General features: G+C 42.2%; 1 protein-coding gene across 4 annotated transcripts in view; it reads right to left on the reverse strand.

Moving 5' to 3' along the window:
- LIFR (LIF receptor subunit alpha) overlaps nt 1-27,179 on the reverse strand; it is a 238,596-nt gene that overhangs the window by 49,604 nt on the left and 161,813 nt on the right. For all 4 annotated transcript variants that reach the window (XM_041748764.1, XM_041748761.1, XM_041748760.1 and 1 more), the window contains 2 exons: nt 4,611-4,771; nt 2,640-2,754 (listed from right to left, as the gene is read on the reverse strand). In XM_041748764.1, coding sequence (XP_041604698.1) covers nt 2,640-2,754; nt 4,611-4,752 — 257 coding nt within the window. In that variant the 5' untranslated portion in view covers nt 4,753-4,771. The remainder of the gene's footprint in view (nt 1-2,639; nt 2,755-4,610; nt 4,772-27,179) is intronic.

Below are 27,179 nucleotides of genomic sequence, written 5' to 3' on the forward strand. Positions count from 1 at the left end.
CTCTTTCTTTCTTTCTTTCTTTCTTTCTTTCTTTCTTTCTTTCTTTCTTTCTCTTTCTTTCTTTTTCTTTCTTATTCATGAGAAACACAGAGAAGGAGGCAGAGACACAGCAGAGGGGGAGAAGCAGGCTCCCTACAAGGAGCCCGATGCAGGACTTGATCCCATGACCCCGGGACCACAACCTGAGCCAAAGGCAGAGGTTCAACCACTGAGCCACCCAGGCGCCGCCTACTTTGTTCTTTTATACAAAAACATGATATGTTATGCTGCATCTTAAGACTGAAAAAAAGTTGGGGGGGGGGTGGTGCCTTGGTGGCTCAGACAGTTAAGCATCTGCCCTCAGCTCAAGTCATGATCCCAGGGTTCTGGGGTTGAGTCCCACACAGGGTCCCTGCTCAGCTTCTCCCTCTCCCTCTGCCTCTCCCCTCTGCTTATGCTCTCTCTCTCTCATAAATAAATAGAATCTTAAAAAAAAAAAAAAAAAAACCCTGAAAAAAAGAGGTTAATTACTGGTAAGTGCATCTACGTGGAGGATGAATAACCAGACTGTACTAGAAAGTCGAGTGATAGGAGGGATGATTATTATCAAGAAACTCAGGATTTTAGCATGCCCTAAAAACTCCCACCACCACCGCCCGCCGCAGCCTTCCCATCACCCTGCACTTCTACACTTCTACATCATCATAGGTCTCATGCTGAGATGGCACTCCACACAAATACTGAGGATGGGAATGAAACTGGCTGCTTGCAGCCTCAGACACACCTTTGATCTGTCCACTGCTCCTTGTTTTGACCCAAGGTTTAGCATGAACAACACCTTCTCACCCGCTCTGCTTTCAAAACTCTTCTAGTTCCCCACCCATGAGCTCCTCCACAAAAGTCGCTTTTTTCCCCCTTGGTTCCTTTGAACCTTCACAAAGCCCATTTACATTCTCTTTATTGTATTTCACATACACTTCTAACCTCCCATGCAAATCTGAGCTCAAGCAGAGGGGCTGTGCAGTGTCTCCTGCAACCCTGCACAGGCCTCTTCACGTTCTTTACTCTGGACTCTGACTTAACAGGTCGGCTCACTGCTTCTCATCCTCACAGAGGCAGGCCTCCTTAGCTGCCAATAACACAAAACCACCTGAATTCACTAAATGGTGCTATTTCATAAGATCATGGCATTGAACCCATATTCTTTCAGGCTGGAATGTTCTCTGTCCTTTTCCTGAGAAACTGGGTATTCACACTCCATAATCACAGCCTCTGACAGCCTCTCTGGAGCCCCACACTCCTCAGTCAGTGCTCCCTCAGCCTTTCACATATAATTTCTGTCAGTACTTAACCCACAGTGATTTGTTTCTTGTGAACTCCTGGAGATTCTGAACAACCTCCTCTCTCTTTGGCCTGAGATAGTCATTTATGTTATTTACCAAATTTTTCAGGTTCTTCCCTTCTGGATTCACAGCAGGATTACAGTTCCTGCTCTTCTGAAGCAACGCATGGCGAATTGACTTTATTTGCAGAGAAACGTGAGCAAAAGTCACATCTATCTCTTCAGGAGGGAAGCTCTGGAAGCCAGCATAGGCTGTGTTGCCTCTCCTTCCTATCTTTATGCACTGGAGGGTAAGAGACCCCTAGGCTTGGGTCCCTGAGGAGAGACTTGGGGCAGAGATGCCAGCTGACCCAAGGCGGACACAGAACACAAGGAGGAAATAATTCTTTATTTTCACAGCAGAAAATAAGGAAATAAGATGTTAGGGCTATTTCTAATACACAAACAAGCTCTTCCCGGTTGACAAACCACGACAAAGCTTAGACCAACGCTCAATAAACATATACCAAATGGGAACAAAACACCTGAGTAGTACCTGAAGGCCCACTTATGTCAGTTAACATTAGGACCACCCATCAGCAAAACAGGACTTGGAGCTGCTGTGCTGAACTACTCTGGTGACGCTGAACCACTCAGAGCCCTGATGGAATTGGGGGCAAGGGGAGAAATGTTTTGGTTTGCAGACAGTCCAAAGGCCTCACCTCTAGGCTTCAGAGCCTGTGGCCCTCTCCAAGATTACCTGAGAGGGGAAGGTGGTGTGAGGGAACCTGTCACTGACCTCCTAATGTCCATTCCCCCTTTCCCTTAATAATAATAACTCAAGGTTTATCCAGGCACATTGCCCGCCTCTTATGCAAATAGGCTTCATCATTTGACTAAATTCTTCCAATGAGACGCAAGCAGAAGTGTTGTGTGGGACCTCTTAAAGGTCTCCTTAAAGAAAATCATCCTTTTCCTCACTGCTTTCTGGAATGAAGCCATGACAGCCACTCCCTCAAGCATTCTTGAACCATGACATCACATGCTAAAGATGGCACAGCAGCATGATAAAGAGGAACCTGGGTCTTTCATCAATGACCATGCCAGCCTTGAACTCCCCGCTCCAGAGCTGACATTTCCTGTTAGGCAAAATCAAAACCTGAACCCTACTGATCTAGACAGATGTTGATTTGGGATGGACCAGTAAAACTTTATAGCAGATTAGAATCCACAGTAAAAGTGTATTTCATACTTGATTGATTCAGATTTTTTAGGAAATATGCTCTAATATTAAAGGCCTTTAGTCATAGCTATTAGTTAACCAAAGTATTTCTTTTACCTGTTTTCGATACAAATTTCATAAACAGTACCATGGCCTGCTGCAGAGGGTGCTTTCCAAGAACAGTCCCATACTCGCAAATTGTTAGTTATACACTTCAAATCACGAGGAGCCCCTGGAGAAGGAGAAACACAGAATATGCTTAATAATTTCATTGCACATCAAACCATCTTTAATCATGAGTATGAGCATATGTGTCTGCACTGGATGCAGGTCCTCTGTGCAAGGATGAGCCTGTAGTCACAGAAAGGGCTGGTTTTCTTTTTTTTTTTTCCTTTTTTTTCTTTTTTTTCTTTTTTTGTAGCTGTGGATTAAAAAATGAGAGGAAATGAATGGAAGTGGGCCAAGCATGAGACCACTCAGGGACTGAGCCTCCGTCAAAGTCCTACCTTTAGCCGCTACAATAAATGGAGGGAGGGATTGCAGGTTCGAGGATGAGACCCAGAGAGAGCCTGGAAGAATTTTATCTCCAGTAGCTCCATTGGCCCCTCTTCCTCCCTGCTAAATAAAGTAACTCTAAGTAAGAATTACGTGCTTCCCATGCTCACAAACACTACTTCTAAGCACTCCCTCCCAGCCAATGCTGCCTCGCTGCCTATAACCAGACTGCCACCTCTATAGAAACCCCACAACCAATCTTTAAATTTTTACGAAGTAGGGATGACTGGGTGGCTCAGTGGGTTAAGTGTCTGCCTTCAGCTCAGGTCATGATCCCAGGGTCCTGGGATTGAGCCTGTCGGGATTCCTGGCTCAGCAGGGAGTCTGCTTCTCCCTCTATCCCTGCCCCTGCCTGCCTCCCACTGTGTCTCTCTTTTTCTCTCTCCCTCTCTCAAATACATAAAATCTTTAAAAAAATTTTTCATGAAGCATATTATATTTAAATAGTAATGAACTCACACAATCATCTGAAAAATATGTCTTTTGTGTAGGCCTAAAAAACTGAAAAGTAACAAGTAACTCAGAAGATTATAATTTCAATAGTATTTATTCATACTATAAAAGAATACTAGGTCATGGAATACATTAGCACTGTACAATGAAAAACTAAAAAGAGAATGAAAAGAAAGGAGGGGTATGAGAGGGAGGACAAAAGGAAACTGGAAGAGGGAGAGGGAAGGAGGGAGGAAATAAAGTAATTAGAGTGTATAAGAGGTTATTCCATCTCAGACTCTCTCTATAAATGTCTCTGAAAGGGTTTTTTAATTTTTACACCATTGGCATGACATTTACAATAGCAATAAATTATAAAGCTACTTACATGAGACAGAAAACAAAAATGTTAGAAGCACTCACATTAGAAATCATCAGTAACCATAACTAGAGTTATTTAAACAGTGATCTCAGAGGAAAAGAAGAACTCTGTTTAATTACAGAAATAATATAAAACTAAACTCAGGGGCAGAAGGATGATAATGTTTTTTATAGAAATAAGCTAGATAATAACATCTACATAAACATTCGTAATATATTTAAAGAACATGAACACAACATGTTATTAAAGAAAGAGATTTAGATTTCATTTACGTGACATTCAGAAAAGCAAAATTATAGACAGAAACTAGGCCAGTGTTGGCTTGAGAGAGGGAGGAGAGGAGCTGAGGATAGAGGAGCATAGGGAATTTTCTGGAATGGGGAGTGTTCTGTGTCTTCATTGTGCTGGTGGTCATGTGACTGTACACATTTGTCAAAACTCACAGAGTTTTATCCTAAAAGGGTGAATTGTATTGTATGTAAATTATACTTTATTATTATTTTTTTTAATGGGTAAAGAATATTTAGGCCTAGCTTTAGGGGCCTTTTAAAAAGAGAGCAATAGTGTATAAAAAAAGAAAGTGACAAAGAAATTGATTTTAACCACAGAAAACCTGAAGGGTTCAATAAAGATACAAGACCACCTTATAATCAAAACAGTAATTGTGAAAAATAGCAACAGCATTGCATCAGTTCATTCTAAGACTCAGATGCACTTACCCCTTTTCTCACTATTCACTTGGTTCATTAAATACAGGAGAATAAATGTTAATAAGAGCCACTGGAAATGTGAAGTCATCCTCCTTCCGTTACTATCCACCATCCAGGGTGGTCTTCTCAAACGTAAGGAAATGTTCATCATCCGTGCAAAGCAGTCAGTCCTAGATGAGAAGAATTTCAAATGGTGTTCAAAGTGCTGCAAAGACACCTCTTCCACTGTGCACAGCCACAGAAACTCTGCAGACATTAGACTCAAGCTGCCCTGGGTTTAGATGTGAATAATCGAACACAGCTGTTGCTTTAGGGATCCATTATAGGGTCAATTTTCAAATGACAGGCTTCAAGTTCAAGATTATAACCAAACACATATTTCTCAACTCTCCATTCCAATACTACTACAGTAGCACACTACTACCAAAAAGCAGTGCGTGAAACTGAAGTTTTTACAATTTTAAATTATCTGGAATGACAGTTTTAATTTTAATTAACATAGTCATTTGTGGTAATATTTTTTTCTTTTTCATTTATGCTGTGATATAGTTTCTATTTCATATAAATTTAAATAAAGGAAAAACTAGGATAAATAATAGTACAGAAGGTTTGCAGATGTGGCAAAAATAGTGACCAATACACACGAATGCCTAAAGTGTAACAAACACCACAACAACTATAACGGGAAAGGGACCGCTAGTAAATGAAAGATGTCAACACATGTAGGTGAGCAATGACTGAATCTGATGCGCCGTGGGGGAGGGGCCGCAATGCAGGCTGGTGCTTTCAGCCTAAGAGCTCCAGGGACGCTCACTTCTTAGCAAATGACTAGAGACAGCCTACCACATGCCAGGTCCCCATCCAGGCACTGGAGGTACACACTGAACCAAAGTCCCAGCCCTCAAGGAACCTGGAATCTAGTTGGGAAATACATATACATAAACCACTAAGAAATTTAAGATCTTAATATGTGCTTTAAAGTAAATGTGCGTAGAGTGTGAGTGAGTGAGTGAGTGAGTGAGTGAGTGAGTGAAGGTGTTACTTGAGCTAAGGCCTAATGAGAAGATGGCCATGGTAAGCCATGGGGAAAGAGAAGTAGCAGCAAATACAAAGACCCTAAGAAAGGACAAGCTTACTAGGTTGGAATGTCAGGAGGAGGAGCTGCGGCCAAGAGATGGGCGGGTCAGGCCACGAAGGGCTCTGGGCCATGGAAAGGATTCAGATTTTAACTAATCAGGGGGGGGGGGAAATCCGTGATCTGATCTGCACTTTGGGAAGATTTCTCTAGCTGTTACATCGATCGAGGGTGGACTCTAGGGGAAGAGTAGAGGAAGGGAAACCAGAGTCCAGGTGAGACCACGAGTGGTGAGGACTAGGGTTCTAAGAGCAGAGGTGGAAGAGATGGTCAGATTCAGGATCTGTTCCAGAGATGGAGGGTCTTCCCAATGCACTATAGGCAGAATAATGTGGTGATTTAGGAGCATGGACTGAATATCTGGGCTCTTTCCATATCTTGGCTATTGTGGACATTGCTGCTATAAACACTGGGGTGCACATGCTCCTTTGAATCATTATTTTTTATCATTTGGATAAATACCTAGTAATACAACTGTTGGGTTGTAGGATAGTTTTATTTTTAACTTTTTGAGGAACCTTCATACTGTTTTCCAGAGTGGCTGTGCCAGGTTGTGTTCCTATCAAAACACGGACAGAACTAGAGTGTACGATGCTAAGCAAAATAAGGCAGGCAGAGAAAGACATATACCATGTGATTTCACTTACATGTAGAATTTAAGAAACAAAACAGATGAACATATGGGAAGGGGTAAAAAGCAAAAAAAAAGAGAAAAGGGAAACAAACTATAGGACACTCTTAAAGATACAGAACAAACTGAGGGTTGCTGGAGGGGAGGTGAGCAGGGGGGATAAATGGGTGATGGGCATTAAGGGGGGGGCACTAGTTATAATGAGTAGTGGATGTTATATGCAACTGATGTGTCACTAAATTCTACCCCAGAAACTAATAATACAATATATGTTAACTAACTTGAATTTAAATAAAATCTAAAATAAAACGAAACAAAGATAGACCAGGGCTGATTCACAGCTTTGCTACTCATTGTGTGGCCTTAGCCTCTCTGCGCCTCAATTTCTTCATCTGTAAAGTGGAGATGGTAACAATATTTTCCATTAGTTGTAAAGATTAAAAGAGTAAATATGTGTAAAGCACTTAGCAGAGTGCCACACATGTAGTCAGTGTAGTACAGTGTGTTGGGTGAGATATAAGGAGAGGAAGCAAAGATGGCTATAGGATTTGGTGGAAGCAGAACAATGGATGGGTGGTGGTACCATTTAAATCCTCCCTGGGTTCATCAAGAGGGAGGCAGTGATTTACTATTTATAGGCTGTTTATAGGCAGTCTGTTTATAACAGAGGTCTAAGGACCTTAACCTTGACATGTTCCTACTTCTAAAACAGAGGCATTCCCTACAGAATGTAAAAGAACTGCCCAGGAAATGAGAGCAGCTAACAAAGACACAGGTGTCCAAGAGGAGAGACTTCCACATCTGACACTGAGGGCTTCCTCAGAATAATGATGTTCCCATCCACTCCAGCTGAATGAAGCCTGCCAGCTGACAAGCCCTCTCAATGCACTGAAAACTCTGTCAGACTTAACAGTTCCTCATTTTTATACTAGACCAAACAACCAAGGATCATCACACATACAAGCAAAGCCTGCTTTTAAAACAATAAAAAGAGATTCAGAGGAGAGAGGATCCCTAGGAGGGAAATAAAAATTACTCCCAGAGAAAATGGGGATAATATAGAAAAGAGGAAAACTAAAAACAGAAAAATTGCCTCTAGACAATATTCCAGAGTGAATATGGCATAGCCATAAAAACTAGAAGATGCAATGAAAAAGCAATAATCAGAAATAAAAATAGCTCTTACAAGTGAAATGTATTGGCTAATATTAAAAAATTTTAAAAGACAGATAAAAAATATTGGGCAATCTTTCAGGAAAAAAACCAAAGGTAAAAACAGCATGTGAGAAAAGATGTACAAACAGGGACCTGATGGGGAAAAAAGATCCAACATCTAAATAACTGGAGTCCAAAAAGATAGTTCAGAAAACACTTTCCTTAGCAAAAGGAGATGGCAAGATCTCTTCCTGGCTATTGCCGAGTACTGTCAAAAACTCAGGAGACAAATCTTGAGTAGCTTACGTAATCATAACCAAAACAGACACAAGGCATAGGCACACATTTCAAAAATGGTCAACTCTTTTTTAGCTGAATAACTTTCTAGTCACTTCTGGTGCCACCAAGCTTATGTATTAGAATGAAAATGTATTCACGGAATGTCTAAAATGCCAGCTGCTAAAGTTATAGAATTCCACAGCATGGGCAGGAATAGCAACTGAATAAAGGAGTCCCGAACACGACCAAACCAGGACTGAAACAATCACAAACCATATTCACTGATGGGCTAAACATCATCTTAAAATGAAACAGTCCCTTGCTACAAGTTTACAGTTGTTCCGGAAAAGAGATGTGTGTCCCATGAAGTGGCAGGAGGGGTAGGGCCGCCACCGAGGTCCTGGAGCAGGTCCGGTGGATGCAGACTCTCATCCTGGCTCCACTGCTAATTAGCATGACTGAGGCCAATCACTTAATCCCTTCCTGCCTCTGCCTTGGGAGCTGCAGCACAGGGCCAACCCTGCTCCGGGTCCACATGAGAAACTTCCCAAAGCTACGGTGTAATATTCCACCCTGTGGGCAGGCAGCGAGCGAGCAGACACATGAGCACAAGGTCAGCGCCAGCATCAAGGACACCACCGAGCAGGCCAGTGAGAGGCAGGCTGGGGTGCTGGGTGTGCTGGGACAGGAGAATCAATGACACTGTCACCACACCTGCTTAACTGAACACAGGCAGGATAAAGAAAACTTTCTTTTGTTAACATTTATGTCAAAAATGTTGAGCAAGTCACATAGGCCATATGATATGCTTGTAACAGATCTGACTTCCCTACTTAAGCAAACATTTCAAATGGACTCACCTGAGGCCAGAGCAGTACATGGAGAGCTTTCTAACGTACTGTAAGGGGAAAAGGACACATGAAACTTGTCTCTGCTCCCTTCTAAAAGAAACATTGCCAGAATTTATTTTTCCCCCATCGATGCCTTATTCCTCGAGAACACATTCTTAGAGAGTTGCAGGAGCTAATTTCCAAAATTAGGATCACTGTCACTTGCTGCAGCAGTAGACTGCAAATGCACATACCTGGAAGGCAAAACAGGTGACAAACTCCACAGGCAGGTGCAAACCGGAGCTCACCTGCCTAGCCCAGAGGTGCAGCCATAGGTCTTTTGCCAGATTTCTGATTTTTTAAACCAAGGTAGAAGCCTGGGAATTTATATGAAAAACTCAAATTCGTCAATGTAAGGAACTAATTTGTAGTTCTTAAATATTCTAAAGGCCAAACCAAGTATGTCTTCAGACTGTATCCTACCCGAGGGCCACCAGTCTGTATCCTATGCAACACAATTATGTTGGGGATCCCTGGGTGGCTCAGCGGTTTAGCGCCTGCCTTTGGCCCAGGGTGTGATCCTGGAGTCCTGGGAGCACTAGGTTCCCTGCATGGAGCCTGCTTCTCCCTCTGCCTGTGCCTCTGCCTCTTGAATGAATGAATGAATGAATGAATGAATGAATGAATGAATGAATAAATAAAATATCTTTTAAAAAAATACAATTGTGTTAAAAGATTAAAAAATGTCAACAAACCTTTTTAAGAAAACGGATCAAGCAAAATCAGCTTATACAACTGTTGGAATGGAAAGAAAAAAAATCTGTGTTTTGCTTGTTTTATTTATGTCGTATCCTCACTTCTGCCTTAGGGCGTCAGAAAGCACTGGCTCCCCATGTGCAGAGCTTGTGAAAATGAAATAGCCCACAAATGCACACTGCTTTGCTTTCTCCTTGGCTTTGAAAACTCTGGTTCCAGTCTACATGAGGTTTTGGTCCTTTCTGCCCGGGATACTCAGAAAAGAGAGGTGAAAGAGGAAAGTAAAGGCAGAGGAGGACCAGAAACTGTGGTCCAGATATGCTTTGTTTAGTCTGTTTTCTCTTTTTGGTGGGGCAGAAGGGGAAGGAGGTGGAGGGGACGGGGACAGATGACAGAGTAGGCTAGTGCATTCTGCCGACAGGACTGTCCCCAGCAGCACCAAGGTCCGAGGGAAGGGTCTGAGAAACACCTGTTCAGTCAGAAAGAGGTGAGTAAGGAGGAGCCAGAGAATCTTTGATCTCGAGAACCTATTTTTCTGTCATCACAATGAGATACTTCCCTTGTCACTGATTCACAAAAGGAACTGCCCACTGGAGGGAGAAAAGCCACTTAACTACAACATGAAATAAACATGTACGCAGGTCCCCAAACCTACAGGAGAGGAGATGCTAGAAGGTCTGCCCCAAGTGAGAGGCCGAATGGAATGTAAGCAGGATCCATACTGCTCCTTCATATTCTTACTGTCCCCTTCTTTACTCTTTTCTATTAGGGGACAAAAAAAAAATTGAAGAACTGTGACCAGCAGCTACTTACTCTAACTGCAGTCCTCATTCCATCCCCCCTACACACACGATCTTCAGTTCCTGGAGCACTGCCTTTGAAGGCGGCTTTTCAGGAACATAAACTTTGCAGTTAGGGAGATATCACTGTACCGTAAAGTGAAGTGTGGGGGTTTAAGGAGAGTGAGACATACCCATGAAAAAACACAAATCTGGCCGGTTTGGGAAAGTCGACTGAGACTACACGGTGCAGGAAGACAGTAAAGGTTTTTTCAGGAAGAGGGAAGCTCGAAGGAAGTGGGGTTTCAAAGGGAGATTAAGAGACAACTGCAGTAACAAAGACACACAAAGAATTACCAGTATATATTCAGCAGCAAAAAATCTAGTTCTCCATATAGTGAATTTACAGAGAGTTATATAACAAAGTACATCATTGAGAATAAGTGTATAAAAGGAAATCTTAAAAGCTTCCAGGTTGGGGAACGGCAGCCATACAAGGGCTCTGAAATGAGAACAGCATGGAACAGTTCTCTGAAACCAGGACTCTGGGCCTCACTGTGTGAGCCCAACAAGCCCTCCGCCCTCATGCAGGGACAGTGACAGTGACATGGCTATCTTCAAAGCAGGCTGCGGGTGTAGAGGAGACCCTGGGTGCATGCTCCATAAACATGGTGGGGGTGTAGAGGGGATATCAGACTTCTTGGCCCTGAAAGCTAAAGAGAACATCTCCAAAACTGCACATGAAAACTACTGTCACACTTGAATTCCATACTCAAACTGCTAATTGAGAGGATACGCCACAACTCAAAAGATACACCTTCTGCCAAAAAAGTGAGGTAGAAAAACAAAAAAACAAACAAAAAAACAAAAAAGGGGGGGAAATGAGAAAAACGATCTATGACACTGTAATCCTGTGCCCTCCCCTCCAATCCTTACCATTTGCACACTGCCACTTGCAAATGAATAAATAATCTTACAAAAAATACAATTATGTTAAAAGATTAAAAAAATGTCAGCAAACCCCCCCTTCATGACTCCTCACATTTGCACGTATCTTCCTCCTGCCTGGAATTCCTTTCTGTACTGCCTTCTGCCGCCTTCCTCTGTTCACCTGGGAGACCCAGAGAGGAGGAAGAAGAGCCCACCCTGGCCTCTGGGATCCCACGGGAGGGACTGCTCAGCACATCAGCAGCGCAGCTCCTCCTGCTTCCGCAGCACACCAGTTACACCTCCACGTCAGGGGCTGCACCAATGCTGACCCGGAGGGGCCATCCCTGCTTTAGAGCGAAGTTTCACTAGGACACAGCCATGCCCACTTGTCTAGGTGCTGCCTGGGCTGTTTTGACATTACGGTGCTCACATGGAGGAGCTTCACAGCCACTCGCACGGCCGCCAAAGCCCGAGGTAGTCACGTGCTCCCCGGCCCCATACGGAAAGCTTGCTGACCCCGGCTCCGCCGCATCACTTCCCAATTCTGTAATCCCTCCAGGAGACTGTCAGTTCCCTGCGCGGATGCTGCCCCTCGGTGAGGGTGCGGCCACCGTAGGCCACGGGAGGCCACCGTAAGCCCCCGCGCGCCGGCGCAGCGCCGGGCCCGAGCACACACTAAGCTGGCTGCTGGCTAACCCAACGCCGGGACCAAGTCAGGGCTCTAGTTCCCAACCCATGCACTGAAGTACCGCAAGGCACAGGAGCAAGTGAACTGGCATATGACAGTGTATTCGCAATTTTCAAAGGAAATAACTGCTCAACCTTATCACAACCTTTAGCTCCGGGCAGTTCAATTTCAACACCAGGCCACGCTCCATTCCTCTCGATGATCTCGTATCTTGCAAAGACAGGGTCACTGGTTACTGTGCCAAGACACAAGCACCATCCATTCAAAAATCAATGTAGAAATGGAAATGAGGGTGGCAGTGTCCGACCTATCCCAAGGTTTGTGAAGCTATGCAGTGTCCCACAGGTTCACACATGTGGCTTTTAAGGAAGAAAATAAAAATAGGATTTTTTTCTTCTAACTTGTTATGCATTATTTTTCCAAACTACTACTAAAGTGTCAGCTCAGAAATACTTATTAGGTTGTTTGGAAGTAAATATTTCATAAGAAGAACTGTTAGGCATTTCTTTTGACCTGGGGGCACCATAAAAACAACGAAACTCCAAGAGCACCGTGAACCAAAAATGTGGGAATCTAGGTTAGAGGCCAGCTCAACTGCCCAGGGATTCCATTATCGCATCTAAGTCTGCACGCAGGAGAACTCGACTGAAAGGTAACCTTCCCTATGCTATAAGAACAGATCTTTGTGGATTCCTCAGAATAGTGTTTCCCCAAAAGAACTGCAGTTATTTCTTGGTCTGTGACTTTTTATCTCTCAGGATTCTTACATTCCTCTTCTTTGGCTTTGGTAATCCTCACTCGGGTGAGGACTTCCCTGTCAACTGAAGAGCCTGTTCACTATCAACTGCAGCATGTCAAAACGGATTTGAGGACATTGCTCTGGTGCCTGAAATCCTTTGAAGACTCCCCAGTGCTCCAACCTCAAGTTCCTGGCCAGCCTGATAGACAAAACCCTTCAGTCCTCTCTACTCCCCACTGCAGCAGGCTGCCTACCTCTAGCTCCCCACATTCCCACAGGGACTCCCCTCAAACCACTGCCTCTGTGGAATGTGCCTCGTGACGTTCTCCACACCTCCGTTCCCCCTATGCTGCAGGATCCACCGGAAGCCCCCCGCCCACACCACTGACAACTGATGTCTGTACACTCGCCTCTTGTCTCAGCTGGGCTGTCGGGGTGCCTGGCATGCAACAGCCTTCAATAAATGCCTATGTCTATCACACAAGTGAATTTGTTTTTGCCTTCTCTCACAAGGGTGAAACACTCTATTATTATAATAAAGAAACGACCTGAAGAATACTCCTTCTTGTTCCCAAAGTACGCCATGGGATCTTTAACACGCTGGGGAAAAACACAATAGAAGCTCACTTTCAAAAACAACCAGGGACGGCTCTGTTCCCCAGTACATGCTTCCCCATGCTCTCATCAAGATCAAGATTTTCTTTTTAAATTTTAATCTCTTCCACTTGTTAGGCCATAAATGGCATTTCCTTGATTATGTGGTCAAAAATACCTTTCATATGTCTCCTGGTAATCTGCAATGTTTTATATACAAGACGCTTATTCTTTCTTTTGCTCATTTTTCTAATTCGACATTAATCTTTTCTTCACTGCTTGATAAGAAACAAATCCTAACATCATTCCATAATATGCATATGACCTGTTATCTACATCGCAAATATTTCCAGTTTGTTTCCTTACTTTTCAATGAGGTTTCTGTTTGACTTTCATGAAGTTAGCTTTCCCAATTTTGTCCTTTATGGTTTCTGACCATAAACTCTTTCTCATGCCAAAGCTGTATCAATTATCACCTATACAGTCTTCCCGTATAGTCAAGGCTTATAACATCTGAAACTTTAATCCAAATGAAATTAATTTTGGTGTGTAACAAGAGTCGGGAAGCCAGGTTCCCCCCGGTCTCCAAAGGCTACATATATCCTAACACCACGAATTAAATAATCCATTCCTTCCCCCATTGACTAGAGATGCCCTTAAGAGAGCATTCCTTCTCAGCTTCCTTGTGGACTCCTTTAGCCTACTGCTTTTCCATCTTTATTTCTTCACTGAACAGCATTATCTATTCTGCAGCTCTCATCAGGCACAACTCGAAACTTCCAAATCTGTTTCCAGGACCAGCCTCTTCCCATTTACAGATTAGCCATCTGCTTACTAGGCAACTGCTTATCTACATACATCCATGAGGACCAATGGGGTCCTTCAGGGACGACAAAACATTTTGACACCACATACCACTTAGGTATTTCATAGATCCATCTCCACAGGGATAAAAATTAAACTCACTTTCCCCTCTCGATCTGCTCTCTTCTGCCCCAGTCCTTGTTCATGGCACCAGTGTCTCCTGGGTCACCCAAACACGAGTAACCCTTAACTCCTTCTTCCCCAACCCTTCCACCTACTCGTCAGTTTTATCTCTTAAGCAGGACCTGTCTCTCTCCCTATCCCTTTCCCCTCTCTGCGCATCCACTGCCCTGGCCAACCCTCAGCAGCACTGCGGCACAAGTACTTTAATCACAGCTTAATCCACCCCGTGGCCTCTGGCTTCCACGGTGACTCCTCTGGCTTTAATTAGCTTCTCCATCTCTAACCCTCACTGTCCCTTCAAGCTTCAGGCCAAGGGCCAGGAGCTGCCTGACCAACTGTTCAGACTGTAGATCCAAACTCAAATTCAAACTTCAGCCCCACAATCCCTTCCCCCTCAACTCCCTGTCCCTGGGACATCTTTGCCTCCTGGCTCCCTCACAGGTCATCACGCCCAGATACTGGCATTCTCTTCATGCTCCCACTGCACTCTGTTCAATTTCCACTCTGGGCATTTATTATATCATACCAGGTATTATGGAGATTATTCTTCCCTTTCCTCCCACCCTCTCTTTACAAAAAATTATGAGCTCCTCAAGAGCAGGGATTTGTTTTTGTAACTCTCTTGCTTCTAAAAGGGCTTTACACACACTATATATTCAAGATCTATTTAATAAATTGAACAAATCCACCCAAATGGCGCCCTGGGTGAGGAGTGAAAAATACTTTGATGACACCTGTTTCTTTACATTCCGAAGAGAAAGCTGAATGGTATGCTTTTGAACACATCTGTGTCTACAGAAAAAAATATGAATAAGAAGATAAAATTGGGTCAAATTGTTGGAGGCTTTTAAAAAGAATACATGGAGCAAAATTATCCTATAGATCCTTCCTAAATTCTAAGAGGAAGAAAATATTATGCAATAGTATTGTGTGGTTGAACTGCTACTTTCAGCTAAGTCTGTGATAATACACAATTTATAAATATTATTTTTCAGGTATCACGCAGTGTTAATGCACTATTTATTATCGGCAGGCACCATTTTAAGTTCCTCAAATGCAGTATCAGATTAAATCTCTATACCCACCTGATGAGGCCAGTATCGTCATTCTCCCCTTCTTTATAACAAGGAAAATGAGGCACAGACAGGTTTTTGACACTTGCCTGAGGTCACACAGCTAGTCAGGGGCAGAACTTGGATTTGAGTCCAAGCCTGGTTACCAACCTCATCTCTAGCCCATTACACATAAGTGAAAAACATGGAGTGGAAAAAGAAAATATCACTGAACCAGAGTCACGTGTCCTGGGCTCCGGTCTGTATCCCACCACTGATCAGGTGGCAGGTATGTGACCTCCTCGGACAAATCTCCTAACATCACTAAAATCCCATGACAGCGCCCTAGGGCCTACCTCCCCTACTTCCCACCTCCCCTAAGAAATGCATAGCAACTCGATTCCTAGGACAGCCTGCCTGTCGCCTTGAACTAGCAGATCTAGAATGCCACGAGGGAGGCTGCTCTCCACACTGCCCAGCCGAACACCGCTCCTGGGAGAATTACCCCACCTACTTTCCCAAGCACTGCCAGTCCTCACATCATGACCGAGCTCAAACAACCTACGTTCAGGGAACAAAATCTCAAATTGCTTCCACCTTACTATTCTCCTCCCAACCTTGAGGTATACTTTTAGTTAGTTAGTTAGCTCTTTGACTCGGCAGGTACGAGCTCAAACCCACCCTGAGGACCAACCAGATGAAGTGAGTGAGGCTGGCCACAGGGACGGAGTAAGGAGTGCACAGCGGCGGTGGGTAGCCTCCTGCTGGTGCTTTACTTCTATACAACCACCATGTAGAACGTGGTCCAGTGTAGTCATAGGCCATCAAGATTTTCAAAAAGGGACAGGAATGCAGGTTTGGTTTTATAACGTGAAATCTCCTTATTTTTAAAGGTTGGCAACTAACTCTTTATGAAACACTATGTGAGCCAAAGAAAACATTTGTAGGCCAAGTACAGTTCTTAGGGCACCAGTTAACAACCTGTTTTCAAAATGTATTGGCATTAAAAAATTCTGGACTTACTGTTGAAATGATCTTAAAATATAAACTGTTTGAAGATTTATATTTCAGTGCACAGATATTGACCAAAGTGTGCCTGAATGTTTTCTTAACACTCTTTGGGGTCAGAATCTCAAAGCTCTCTCCTCTCCAAAAGAATTCAAATGGTCCTTTTCTTTTCTTTATAGCATTATTTAAACCCAGATGTCCAAGTCCTAAGCATTATTTTAGAATGTAAATGCTTCTCAAAAGGAAAACAGAAAAAAAAGAATTAAAACAAAATCTTTAGCTTCTGACCATAATCTATGACGTCTTTTAAGCATGTGGAAGCACAATACTTCACCTTACATTCACTCGAAACTTCTAACTAGAGCTGAATAGAGTGAAAAATACAACAGAAATAACTGGTTTCTGGCCAAACTGTTTTTGGAGAAGGATGTTCTGTGGGATATCCTGTCAAGAAAGCACATTCTACAGATGAGAGAAGAGACGTGAGCTTGACACTGATGCTGGGTAAGATTACAGAACATATCAGGAAAGGGACCCTGGGCCAATGAACCTCAGCCCACCCGTACCCCCTTACTCACCTTACCTTCTTACCTGATAAGGCAACTGAACTGAGAAAAGCAAGTGTCAGCAAGAGCTTTTCTAAATGCTTTAAAGATACTTATGAGCAAGATGAAAAGACACATACTGTATACAAAAGACTATAGGGGGTTGTTTTGTATTGTATGCTAGCAATGAGACTAGATCTTAAGCATGTTGACCCCCTCCACACACAAAAAGGTAACTGTGAGGCGACCGACATGTAGATTAATTTGATGGTGCTCAACCTTACTCAAAGGGCACTAATTATAGGATGAGGTCAATTTGGCCTGTTTTTCTTGTGCTTTTCATTAATGAACTCGATGATGACCCAGGAAACCCATTCCTCAATCTGTAGATGAAAAGAATGGGCAAAATACCAAATATATTACAGTGTAGTAATAAGGATTCTAATAAGTTAATCCAATAAACTAGTATGAAAGATAAATCTAGAATCAATAATTTCAGGGTCCAAAATAAAATGATGCTGATGCTGACGATGGCAACATGTGCAAAATGAACAAATACAGGTCAGAAGAGATGTGATCTAGCTGTAACATGTGGAAAAACGCAAAGGGCTGATCAGTGAAATGGGCCCACAATGTAACATAACTGCCAACAATTAGTAACAACAAGGACAACTCTTGTGTCTCCTCATTTTATCACAATGCCTAAAATCCTATCCTCCAGCAGCATTAAAATCAGAGGATTCACTTTTAGCCTGAAAACTTTACAGGTAGGTAATCCAATAGTAAGGTATTCCTAATATTACAAATAAGCTATTATTGACTTTACTAATGTTCAAATTATTTTAAGTTCTTGTTTTGGTGTAAATCTCACCCCATTTATTCTTATCCCATCTCTCCATAAGTGTGCCTACTCCCTATTTTTTTCTCAGCTTTCCTGAGGTATCACTGACAAAACTGGATACATCTCCAGGGGACAACTTAAGGATCTGATATACACTGTGAAATGACTGCCACCATCAAGTTAATCTACATGTCGATCACCTCACAGTTACCTTTTTGTGTGGAGGGGGTCAACATGCTTAAGATCTAGTCTCATAGCAATTTTCAAGCATACAATACAAAATTAACTGCAGCCACAATGCTGTCCATCAGACCCCCAGAATGTACTCATCTTAGAGCTGAAAGTTCGTAACCTGTGACCAACATCTTTAACTCAAGCAGCTACTTCGTCACTACAGACTTCACCTACTCCCTATTTTACAATGCCACCCACACTTAGGGACCTCTCATTTAGCAATGTAAGGGTAAGGCATCCACTAATCTGTGTTTGGAAGCTCTAAACACACTGAATGTTTCTGCACTGAGTTTAATCAGAAGCTTTAAAAAAAAGGCACGGCAGACTGAGCAGGAGAGGAGCTTACAGTCTCCACTACTCCATGTCACTACCTTGACATTGGAAAATACTGACCAGCTTCCGGGGCCAGGCCTGGTGGGGGCCCTTCCCCTCGGCCTACAGGACCACAGCGCTCCTCACTGGTCTCTGGATTCCCAAGCCCTTCACAGCACAACCAAGGGTCATCTTTCTGAAATGTTGGTCTCACGTGCCCCAAATTTTCCACCACTCTCCCTGGCCTACTGGAAAAGGTGCTGACATTAGCATGACAGGGGGCTCTCCACTGTTTCAGGCCTCCTAACTTCCCACTCCCACCTCTGCCCGCAGCATCGCCCCTGCACTCAAGTCCCACCAAACGTGCCAGACTCTGCTATCCTCTGTGTCCCTGCACGCACTGCAACCTCTGCCCAGAATGTCTGTCCCTCTCTCTCTTCCTTGTCCACGTAACAAACACCAACCCATCCTTCCAAAGTAAGCTCATACTGTCCCACATCCAACCTTCCCCAGTGTCTTTCCTTATACGCCCCCCAAATGAGACAAATTTCAGTTACCATTTACCATCTAGATTATCGCTGCTGTCTATGTTGTAGTAAAAAAAGATGTTTCTTATTGTCTCTATCAGAAGCATAAAGAGAGCAGGCCGATCAGACCCACTCAGCAAGGTACATGACCTCCACTGCACCTGCAAGCATCTGAGGTTTTGATCCCAGCAGTACATCCCATGGTAGGTTTGAGTACAGCAATCACAGCTTTGACTATTTGTAAGTGAGCTGAAAAGTTCCAAAACAGAGACATCTGAAATTTTATTGAAGCTGGCATTTGAGAAGGGGCAAGCAAGCTAAGTTCAATGTCTAGCCAACAGCCTAATGTCTGCATGTCAACACAGCTTGCTTGCTCTCTATTTGCCAATGCATACTCAGTACATCTCACTGAGAGACATAAAGAGGGTATTTCTTTCTGAAAAGTGATCTCCATTGAACAACAGAAAAAGCAAGCAAGCAAGCAAGCAAGCAAGCAAGCAAGCTGACTGCTGGTTCCAGTGGGAGCAGGATGGAGGGGGTAAAGTGGACCATGGAAAGCAAGAGAGTATACAGAAAAAAACCTGAGATAAATGAGGCTCTGCTGGTGCCTCTGACCTGTGACATGCATTTTACACAGGCACAAGAAAAAAGGATTTGTGAAACCATCTTTTATTAGGCTGTATGAGGGAAATGAAATGCAAGGTCACTGCTTGGCATCATGAAAGTTCTGAGGCTTCCTTTGTGACTGCTGCATCTACTTTATATTAGAATTTTTCAACTGTTACCAACTTAAAAATTGCCCTTACACTAGGAAATTACAAAATTAATGTTATTTTATATATTTTAGGCTGGATGCTTTATTGTTCTCATCCTCCGTAAGATTATGTGTTAGAATTTCTCAAATGGGAGATCTATGAATTCCATTCCTCCTAAATTTATTAGTAGGAGCCCATCTCAATAATTTTATAAAAGATAATCTCAGGGCAGCCCTGGTGGCGCAGTGGTTTAGCGCCGCCTGCAGCCCGGGGTGTGATCCCGGAGACCCTGGATCAAGTCCCATGTCAGGCTCTTTGCATGGAGCCTGCTTCTCCCTCTGCCTGTGTCTCTGCCTCTCTGTGTCTCTATGAATAAATAAATAAAATCTTAAAAAAAAAAAAAAGATAATCTCAAAAAGGCATGCCCTTCACAGAAGATATACAGTAGCAATTTTAAGACTATTAGCCTAGGATATTCTTACACATGTATAAGGTAAATCAGTAAATCCTCAGCAAAGGAAATAACCTAGTCAGATTCTCCTGGAGTTTGTAGAAGAAGCAGGAGGCAATGTTTGTGTTCACTGAAAAGTAACATCAAGACAAAGTTTCTTTTAGAATTGCAGGAGAGGAAATAAGTCCTGCTTGGCTGTCAGCAGTGGTAATACCATTTACTAAGTGTGTGCAGGCCTCCTGGCCCTGCACCATACTGGCCACTTGCCATGGCTACTTCCCATATCCTGCAAGTGAAGGGGGCACGTCTGTCTGGGACTGCTGTATATGTGATGCCTACCCACTACCCAAGGGGAGAAAAGGCCCCTAACAATTACTGAATGAGTGAATGACATCTCATTCTACCTCTACAAAAGGGAAGAAGATCAGATCCTGACCTTCAAGAACTTATCACTCATGACTATTAAAGACAAATATAAGAGCCTTCTATTTAAAATTTCTTGGCAATGGAAAACATTTCAGTTTTAAAGTAAATAAATATTCAACAAAATATTTCCCAGTGACCATAAACAACAAAATATTTTGTCAGAATGTCCTGAAATGCTTTTCACAAAGGTTTGATACAACTTGTAAAACAAGTTATTCTGCTTAGAAATTCTGTATTAATAGGAACACAATATTGACTTTAGTCATACCATGTTGGTGGGGTCAAGGTAACATTTATCAAACACTACCTGTAGGCACCTTGAGCTGGATAATACTATTACCATTTTACAGATAAGGAGACACACAGAACTTGCCCAAGTTCACACAACCAGTAAATGGGAAATAGCATCTATTCCCTTTCTCTGAGCTATAACATGCTTTATATAATGGAAATCAGGAAAATGATAATAAAAAATAATAGTCACTTGTAATTTCAACACATAAAGATAATCTCACCTAACATTCAGTGTATAATTTCCCTGGCATTTTACCAAATAGGTAGAAAATTGTACAGACACACACACACACACAAACTTACTCTCTTACATTCACCCTCCAAAACAACCAAAAAGCTTAGATCAATTTATACATGCAATTTGCAATCTTTTTCAGTTTGCAAATTTTGATTTTCTTGCACATCAATAAATTATTCCCCTACCTCACTGTTAATAAATAAAGGGCTCTCCATTACATGTACGTACTACAATTTGTGTAGCCAATATCCCTATTATTAAGCATTTAAATTGTTTCTAGTTTACAACTGTCATAAACAAAACTACAAAAACCATTTTTGTAAATCAGAAGTTGGTTTTTTTGTGTGTACTTTGTGGGGAAGTCACCAGAATCTGGAGATATGTTTTTCCCAAACTTCAGAGAGCAACCCCTTCCCAATTTTGAGATACTCCACTAAGTAGACTTCCCACCAAGTTAAGAATCACTGTTGGGGAGAAAGCTACTGACAGGAATATGGTATCTATATGTACTGTGTAGGTAAGGCCAGATGCTATAGACTGGTCTCTGTACATATGCTTATTTCTTTTTCCTTCGTTTAAATTCCTAGTGATGGAAATGCCTGACTAAGGGACATGGCACATTTTTGAGGCTTTCCATGAGTAATACAAAATTGCCCTCCTGGAAAGTTAAAACAATTCAAACACCCACCAGCAACATTTGAAGTGACAATTCCCCAAATCCTCCAGTTGGCTAGACTTGTTTTTAAACAATGAAATCACCATATAGCCTTAAGTTTTAAAAATAGTGAAACTCCTAGTAGCACATATCTAAAATTCAGATAACTTAAAATGCCGTATTTTAAAATACATATATTTTCAAATACAAAATATAAAACTTTAACGAAATCGGATCCCAGCAGACTGAGCTTATAGGATGACAACTAGAAAATTTAGTGAAACCAGGCTCGGAAGGTGCCCCATTAGTAAGTAAAACTCCACATCTTCACTCACCTGTCTGGCTAATATTAGGCTTAACATTTGAGGCTTTAATAGCAACAGGCCGTATTTTTTAACAAGAAACTCATGAAATTGTACATTCTTTCAAATTTTATAAATATCTTAGAGCCAATATGGCAATCTGAAGTTGTTAAAATCCTGTAGGTATTCATTTATCAACAAATATCTGAATGCGTATTATGGGCTGGGCAATGTTCTCAGCTGAGGACATGGCGGTGAACCCCACCAAGTCTCTGTCTTCAATGAGTTACTATTGAAGGGGGAAGGGAACTCAGGACCCTGCAGGGAGGAATCAGCAGATCATGGTTACAATGCCAGTCTGGAACCCCTGGATTCTTGGGCAAATTAAAACATCTCTGGGTCTTGGTTTCTTTATCAGTAAATTTAAGAAGCTGACCAGATGACCTGAGGTAACTTCTGGATCTCCAATTCTAGACTTTCTTTGGTTTTGTTTGAATGTTTAAGTTCTTATTACTAGTAAGAGCTCTGCATTTTAAGCTCTATATAGTTCCACATGGATCTCCACAGGAAAAAAAAAAAAGATAATTTTACATCTACAGTAAAAACTCTGGTGACCCGGGTATCTTCAAAGAATAAACACAGGATAGGTTCCAGTTCAACGAAGATTTATGCTTTCAACTTAAACGATTTCTTTGAAGAGGTTTCTAGAACACCTTGCCTCCTTCACTTCTGCACTTGACTATAAATACTGAGTCATGAAACGTGACACAGGACCTCACCGGCATGGCAGGAGGGGTCTCCAAGCTTGTGGACAGGAGTGGCAGGCTTTAAGGTGGCACAATGGTGCCTTCAGGGGCTGGGGCACTGAAGTCCTGGGGGATTCTCACCTCTCTCCAGCTGACACCCACTGACAACTCATAGGCACACACATTTCTGTCCACAGCATGTCTACAACTGACTGCCCCATTAGCATTTCTAATATTAGTAACGGGAAGCACTACTTCTGCCACCACTTGTTATTTTCCACCAGATGTTCCTGCTACCACCATCTCCACTGTCCGCAGATCCAGAGTCTCCTTGAAGCTGCTTCTGAGGGCGTCGCAGGAAGGCACTGCGAGGGATGCAGCATCCCAAGCCACTCCCTTCCAGGGAAGCACCACACACACACACACACACACACACACACACACACACACACACACACACGCTTTCAGGAAATGATATCGCCTCCTTGTGGTCCGTCCGGATACTGCCACTTAGTAATAAAGCTAGATTCTCAATTACAGGCCCTTAGGATGATTCCAAGTCTTCTGTACCTTGCCCTACAAACCAGAAGAATGGGCAAAAGCCAAGATTTTTTCTCACCTCTGTGCAAAATTCCATGAAAAATTCACCCACCAGAAGTTTTCCCTCACCTTTCCACACAAAACCATAAAACGGTATCTGAGAACCACCACCTTTGCACGCGTGAGTGACATTAGCAGCAACAACTAGTGAAAAAGTATGTGCTGTAATTTTAGACAATGTTAAGACAAAGTTGGAATTCCTGCATCTCTATAGTTCATAAAGGAAATATAAAGGAAGTAGTAAAAGTGTTTAACTCAAACATTGAAGCTGCTAAATCACCACAACCAGTTACATATAAAACAGATGCTTACATGCTCCTGCTATACGAAGAACTTTTACTGCAGGGACAGTGACAAAGGACAAAGCTGACTTCACCTAGGCCTTAGAGGAGTCACAGAATCCATCCTTTACACAGTGTTTGAGCAGAGCTCATGAGAAAAAGTTGGAAGATAAACCTAGAGACAACTTATTGGGTTCTGGCATCAACCAATTAGAATATCAAATTAAAAAATTTAAAACCCTCATTCTCCAAGATGACGAAACTCTTAATATCAAACAGAAGTCAAAAAGTCACAGTCAAGAGAAAGATAACAGATTCCTATTAGACATCTATAACAATTACTTGGCAAAAACCTCATTTCCCACGCTTTCAATTAATATAAAGGAACATGTATTTAGAATGACAAACAGATTAGAAGTTGGGAAGAGGAAATACCACAGTTCCTGATAGTCCCTAAAATAGAACATGCACACATTCTTCCTGTGAGAATAAAAGTACCTGCATAAAGTACATATGTTTTATTTGCTCATTAGTCTGTCATCGGCCCCAAGGAATTAATGTATGTAGTATCCCTCCCTACCCCCTCCCCCCCAAAAAAAGGTATCTGAAAATTTAACACCGGCCACTAACAAACCTACTGAAATCAAAGATGAAACCTCTGACTAAATTACTCAGAGATCACTATCATGTCTTGGAAAATTAGGTACGCTTTTAAGGCTTCATACTTTAATTTCATGGAAAAGCAATCAAATGCAACCAACGTAAAGCAATACTTTGAGAGGACGTGCATAACAGATTTGGTAACGTGAAGGGCCAGAGCCAAGATGGAAAGGTCCAGTAAGACTCCTGAATCTAAGTATTTTGACCAAAATCAAGCAGGATTATTTTTTTTAACTCTCAGATTACTCATTAATTCAACAAATATTCACAGCCCACCCTGACTGAGGCTGCTCTTGGTGGTGAGAAAGGATGGGGAGCAATCAGACCCTCCCGCCCTTCTGGAGCTTCCAGCAGGTGGAGGACTGCCACCAGCCAAGGCCTCTAGTCTGCAAACATTCCTTCACACGTGCAGATACACAGGGCGCCCAGTGCAGCGCCTGCTCTCTCCTGCCTGCCACTTTCTCATCTCCTCTCCATCTTAAGCCCCAGCTGCAGAGACAGCCCTCTGTTCCTCAGGCAAGAGGCTCAGTCTCCCTGGAGGGCCTCTGCACTTGCTGTTCCCCCTGCCTGAGCCACTCTTCCTCCAGACATCTGAACACAGCCTTCCCTCCATCAACTCTCTGCTCAAACCTCTCCATCTGAGAGAGAGATCCAGGACCACTCAACCCAAAACAAAGGCCCCCATCCTGGCAAAAACCTCAAGTCTTTGAGGTTTTTTTACTACAAAAACCCCTCTTTACTACAGCCAAGTCTTACTACTTTCCCAGTGCATATCACTCCCTGGTATTACCGCCTTTATCGCTTCTCTGCTTTCTGTTCCTCTCCCCCAGGGAGAGGTGAACCCACTATAGCAGGGTCCGTCCACTCTGTGCAATGCTATACTTGCAGTCCCTATAGAGTTCCCTGCAATGTAACAGATGCTCAAGATGCATTTTTCAGAAAAGCAAATATAGGCAGTATTAGCAGTTTTGTACTACAATGGCAGGTGCCACTTAATAAAGGGAAAACACCTTAAATGCTAAAAGAGTTAATCAGCATAAAATTATGCTTAAAGGACTCTTAAAATACTCTAAAAAGATAAACGTAATGAACATATAAAGGTCATCACTGGCTAATATTCGACTTTTATAATGTATCAGGCTCAATTTCCAGGATTAGCATTACTTCTACAACTTACTGTGTTTTAAAAGCACTCTGAGATGTCGATCTTTAATTTAAAAGAGCCAAATATTTTCTGAAAGCATATCCCCCTTTAGGAGTTACTCATAACCTTCTCCTAAGCTGTACAATTTGCAACCACATTATATAACGACATTACAATGTAAGATATTGGAGATAATCTATGAAAGGCAGGCATTTTAGTGACTAATGGTGAACAAAAACGGCCTTCATCTTCAATTTAATCGAAGGTACAAGCCTTTTCTCCATGTTCAAAAATATTTACTCTCAAGAATTTTTCTTACAGATTATTCTAAGAGGTTTCCATTTGCTCTTTAATTTCTCAAAACAAGGAAGGTGTTAATCAAGATATATGACTTTAGTTCCTGGCCATCAGGGCTCAGGCTTCACCACGGAGACATCAAAGATTCTTCTGGATCACTATGAAATTATACAAGAGCAGATGATACATATTGGAGAGAAGGGACATTTGTTTCCTGGAACGTGAGGCAAAGAAGTAAGTTACTACTGCCTTCGGGCCTCTGGGAATAACTGAAATCCATTTAAAAACCTTAAAAACTAATGTTTTACGATAATTTTATAACAAAATATTAGAAACAACCTACATATATCTCAATAAAAAAAAGGTTAAATAAATTATGGTTCACCCTTGCTTGGAGTACTCTCAGCAGCTCTCCCAGAATGAGACAGCTCTCTTAAGTACTGATAGAGAGACTGCCAAGATTCAGCACTCTAAGGGAAGGGCGGGGAGCTGGTGCAGAGCAGCATATACAATGTGTCCTCGTTTGTGGAAAAACAAATAAAAAGGACACATATGAAATGTTTATACTAGCATAAGCTATATCTGGAAAGATATAGACAAGGAACTAGTAACCCTGGTTCCTGGGGAGAACAAGGTGCTGTGTTTCAGAGAGGGGAGATACACTTTCCACTCCAGAGCTTTTTAGATCTATTCAATCTCCTACAAGTGTGCACAGATCGCCTGTCCCACAAATTATTACAATACATTTTAATATCAGAATAATTTATACCATTGCCAGCATATGGTTCAAGGATCATCTTCAAAAGTACAAGCTTCCAAAAATGACAAAAGTTGTTGGGTTCGGCAGCCTAGTTCCTGATCCTTAATTCCCAGAAGAGAATCCAAGTCTCCACTAATTAGAGAGGCACGCTTGTGATCTCACCTATTACAAAGCGAATAAGCCTCAATTCAATTCTTGGAAGGGAAATAGCTGCTAAGTTCACCTTGAAAGCATACTTCGCATTTAAATTGAGCTTGTTACTACCTAATGAAGCCTTCAAATTAACACAGTTTCCACCTGGCGGTAAAACAGAAAGTCAATGTAAAAAACAAGAGGAGAGTCTGGAGTTTCTGAAAACACTAAGGTTTCCCTTCTTCTGCCAGGCTTAGACAAGGAATCCTCTGATATTAGTGAAATGGGATTTCAGATCTGTAGCAAAATAATAATTTTAAGGGGAGGGGCAATCATCGTTTGCACTCTACAAACGCTTTATTTAATTCTTCGTTCCGTAGGGGATGGGAATTTGCCTCGAATTTAAGATTCCATTGTGGACCTCTGACTCAATGATACTGTCACATTAATTTTATTCCAAACAAAACTTTTAATCAAAGGCAAATCTGAAACTGAAAACAAACACGTCAGAAGACAAACCTTAAACTGGAACCCTTCTGTTGAAAAATGCATGTTAAAAAAAAACACATAAAAAGAAATGCAAAAAATTTCATTTCCCTACAAATGCTACTCGATAATCACACATACACGTTGTATCAACATTTGGCTGCATTAAACACACCCATATGAAGAGGAACACAAAGATACTCAATTGAGAATGAAGATCTCATACACACACGTATATAATTTGGGGGGGTTGCGGGGGGTAGCTGAAGGTGGGGGCCAAAACCACGTTATTCGAGCCCAGAAGTAAACGCACAGCCGCTGGATAACGC

This window comes from Vulpes lagopus, chromosome 3 (genome assembly GCF_018345385.1).
Source record: "Vulpes lagopus strain Blue_001 chromosome 3, ASM1834538v1, whole genome shotgun sequence".
Taxonomy (NCBI): domain Eukaryota; kingdom Metazoa; phylum Chordata; class Mammalia; order Carnivora; family Canidae; genus Vulpes; species Vulpes lagopus.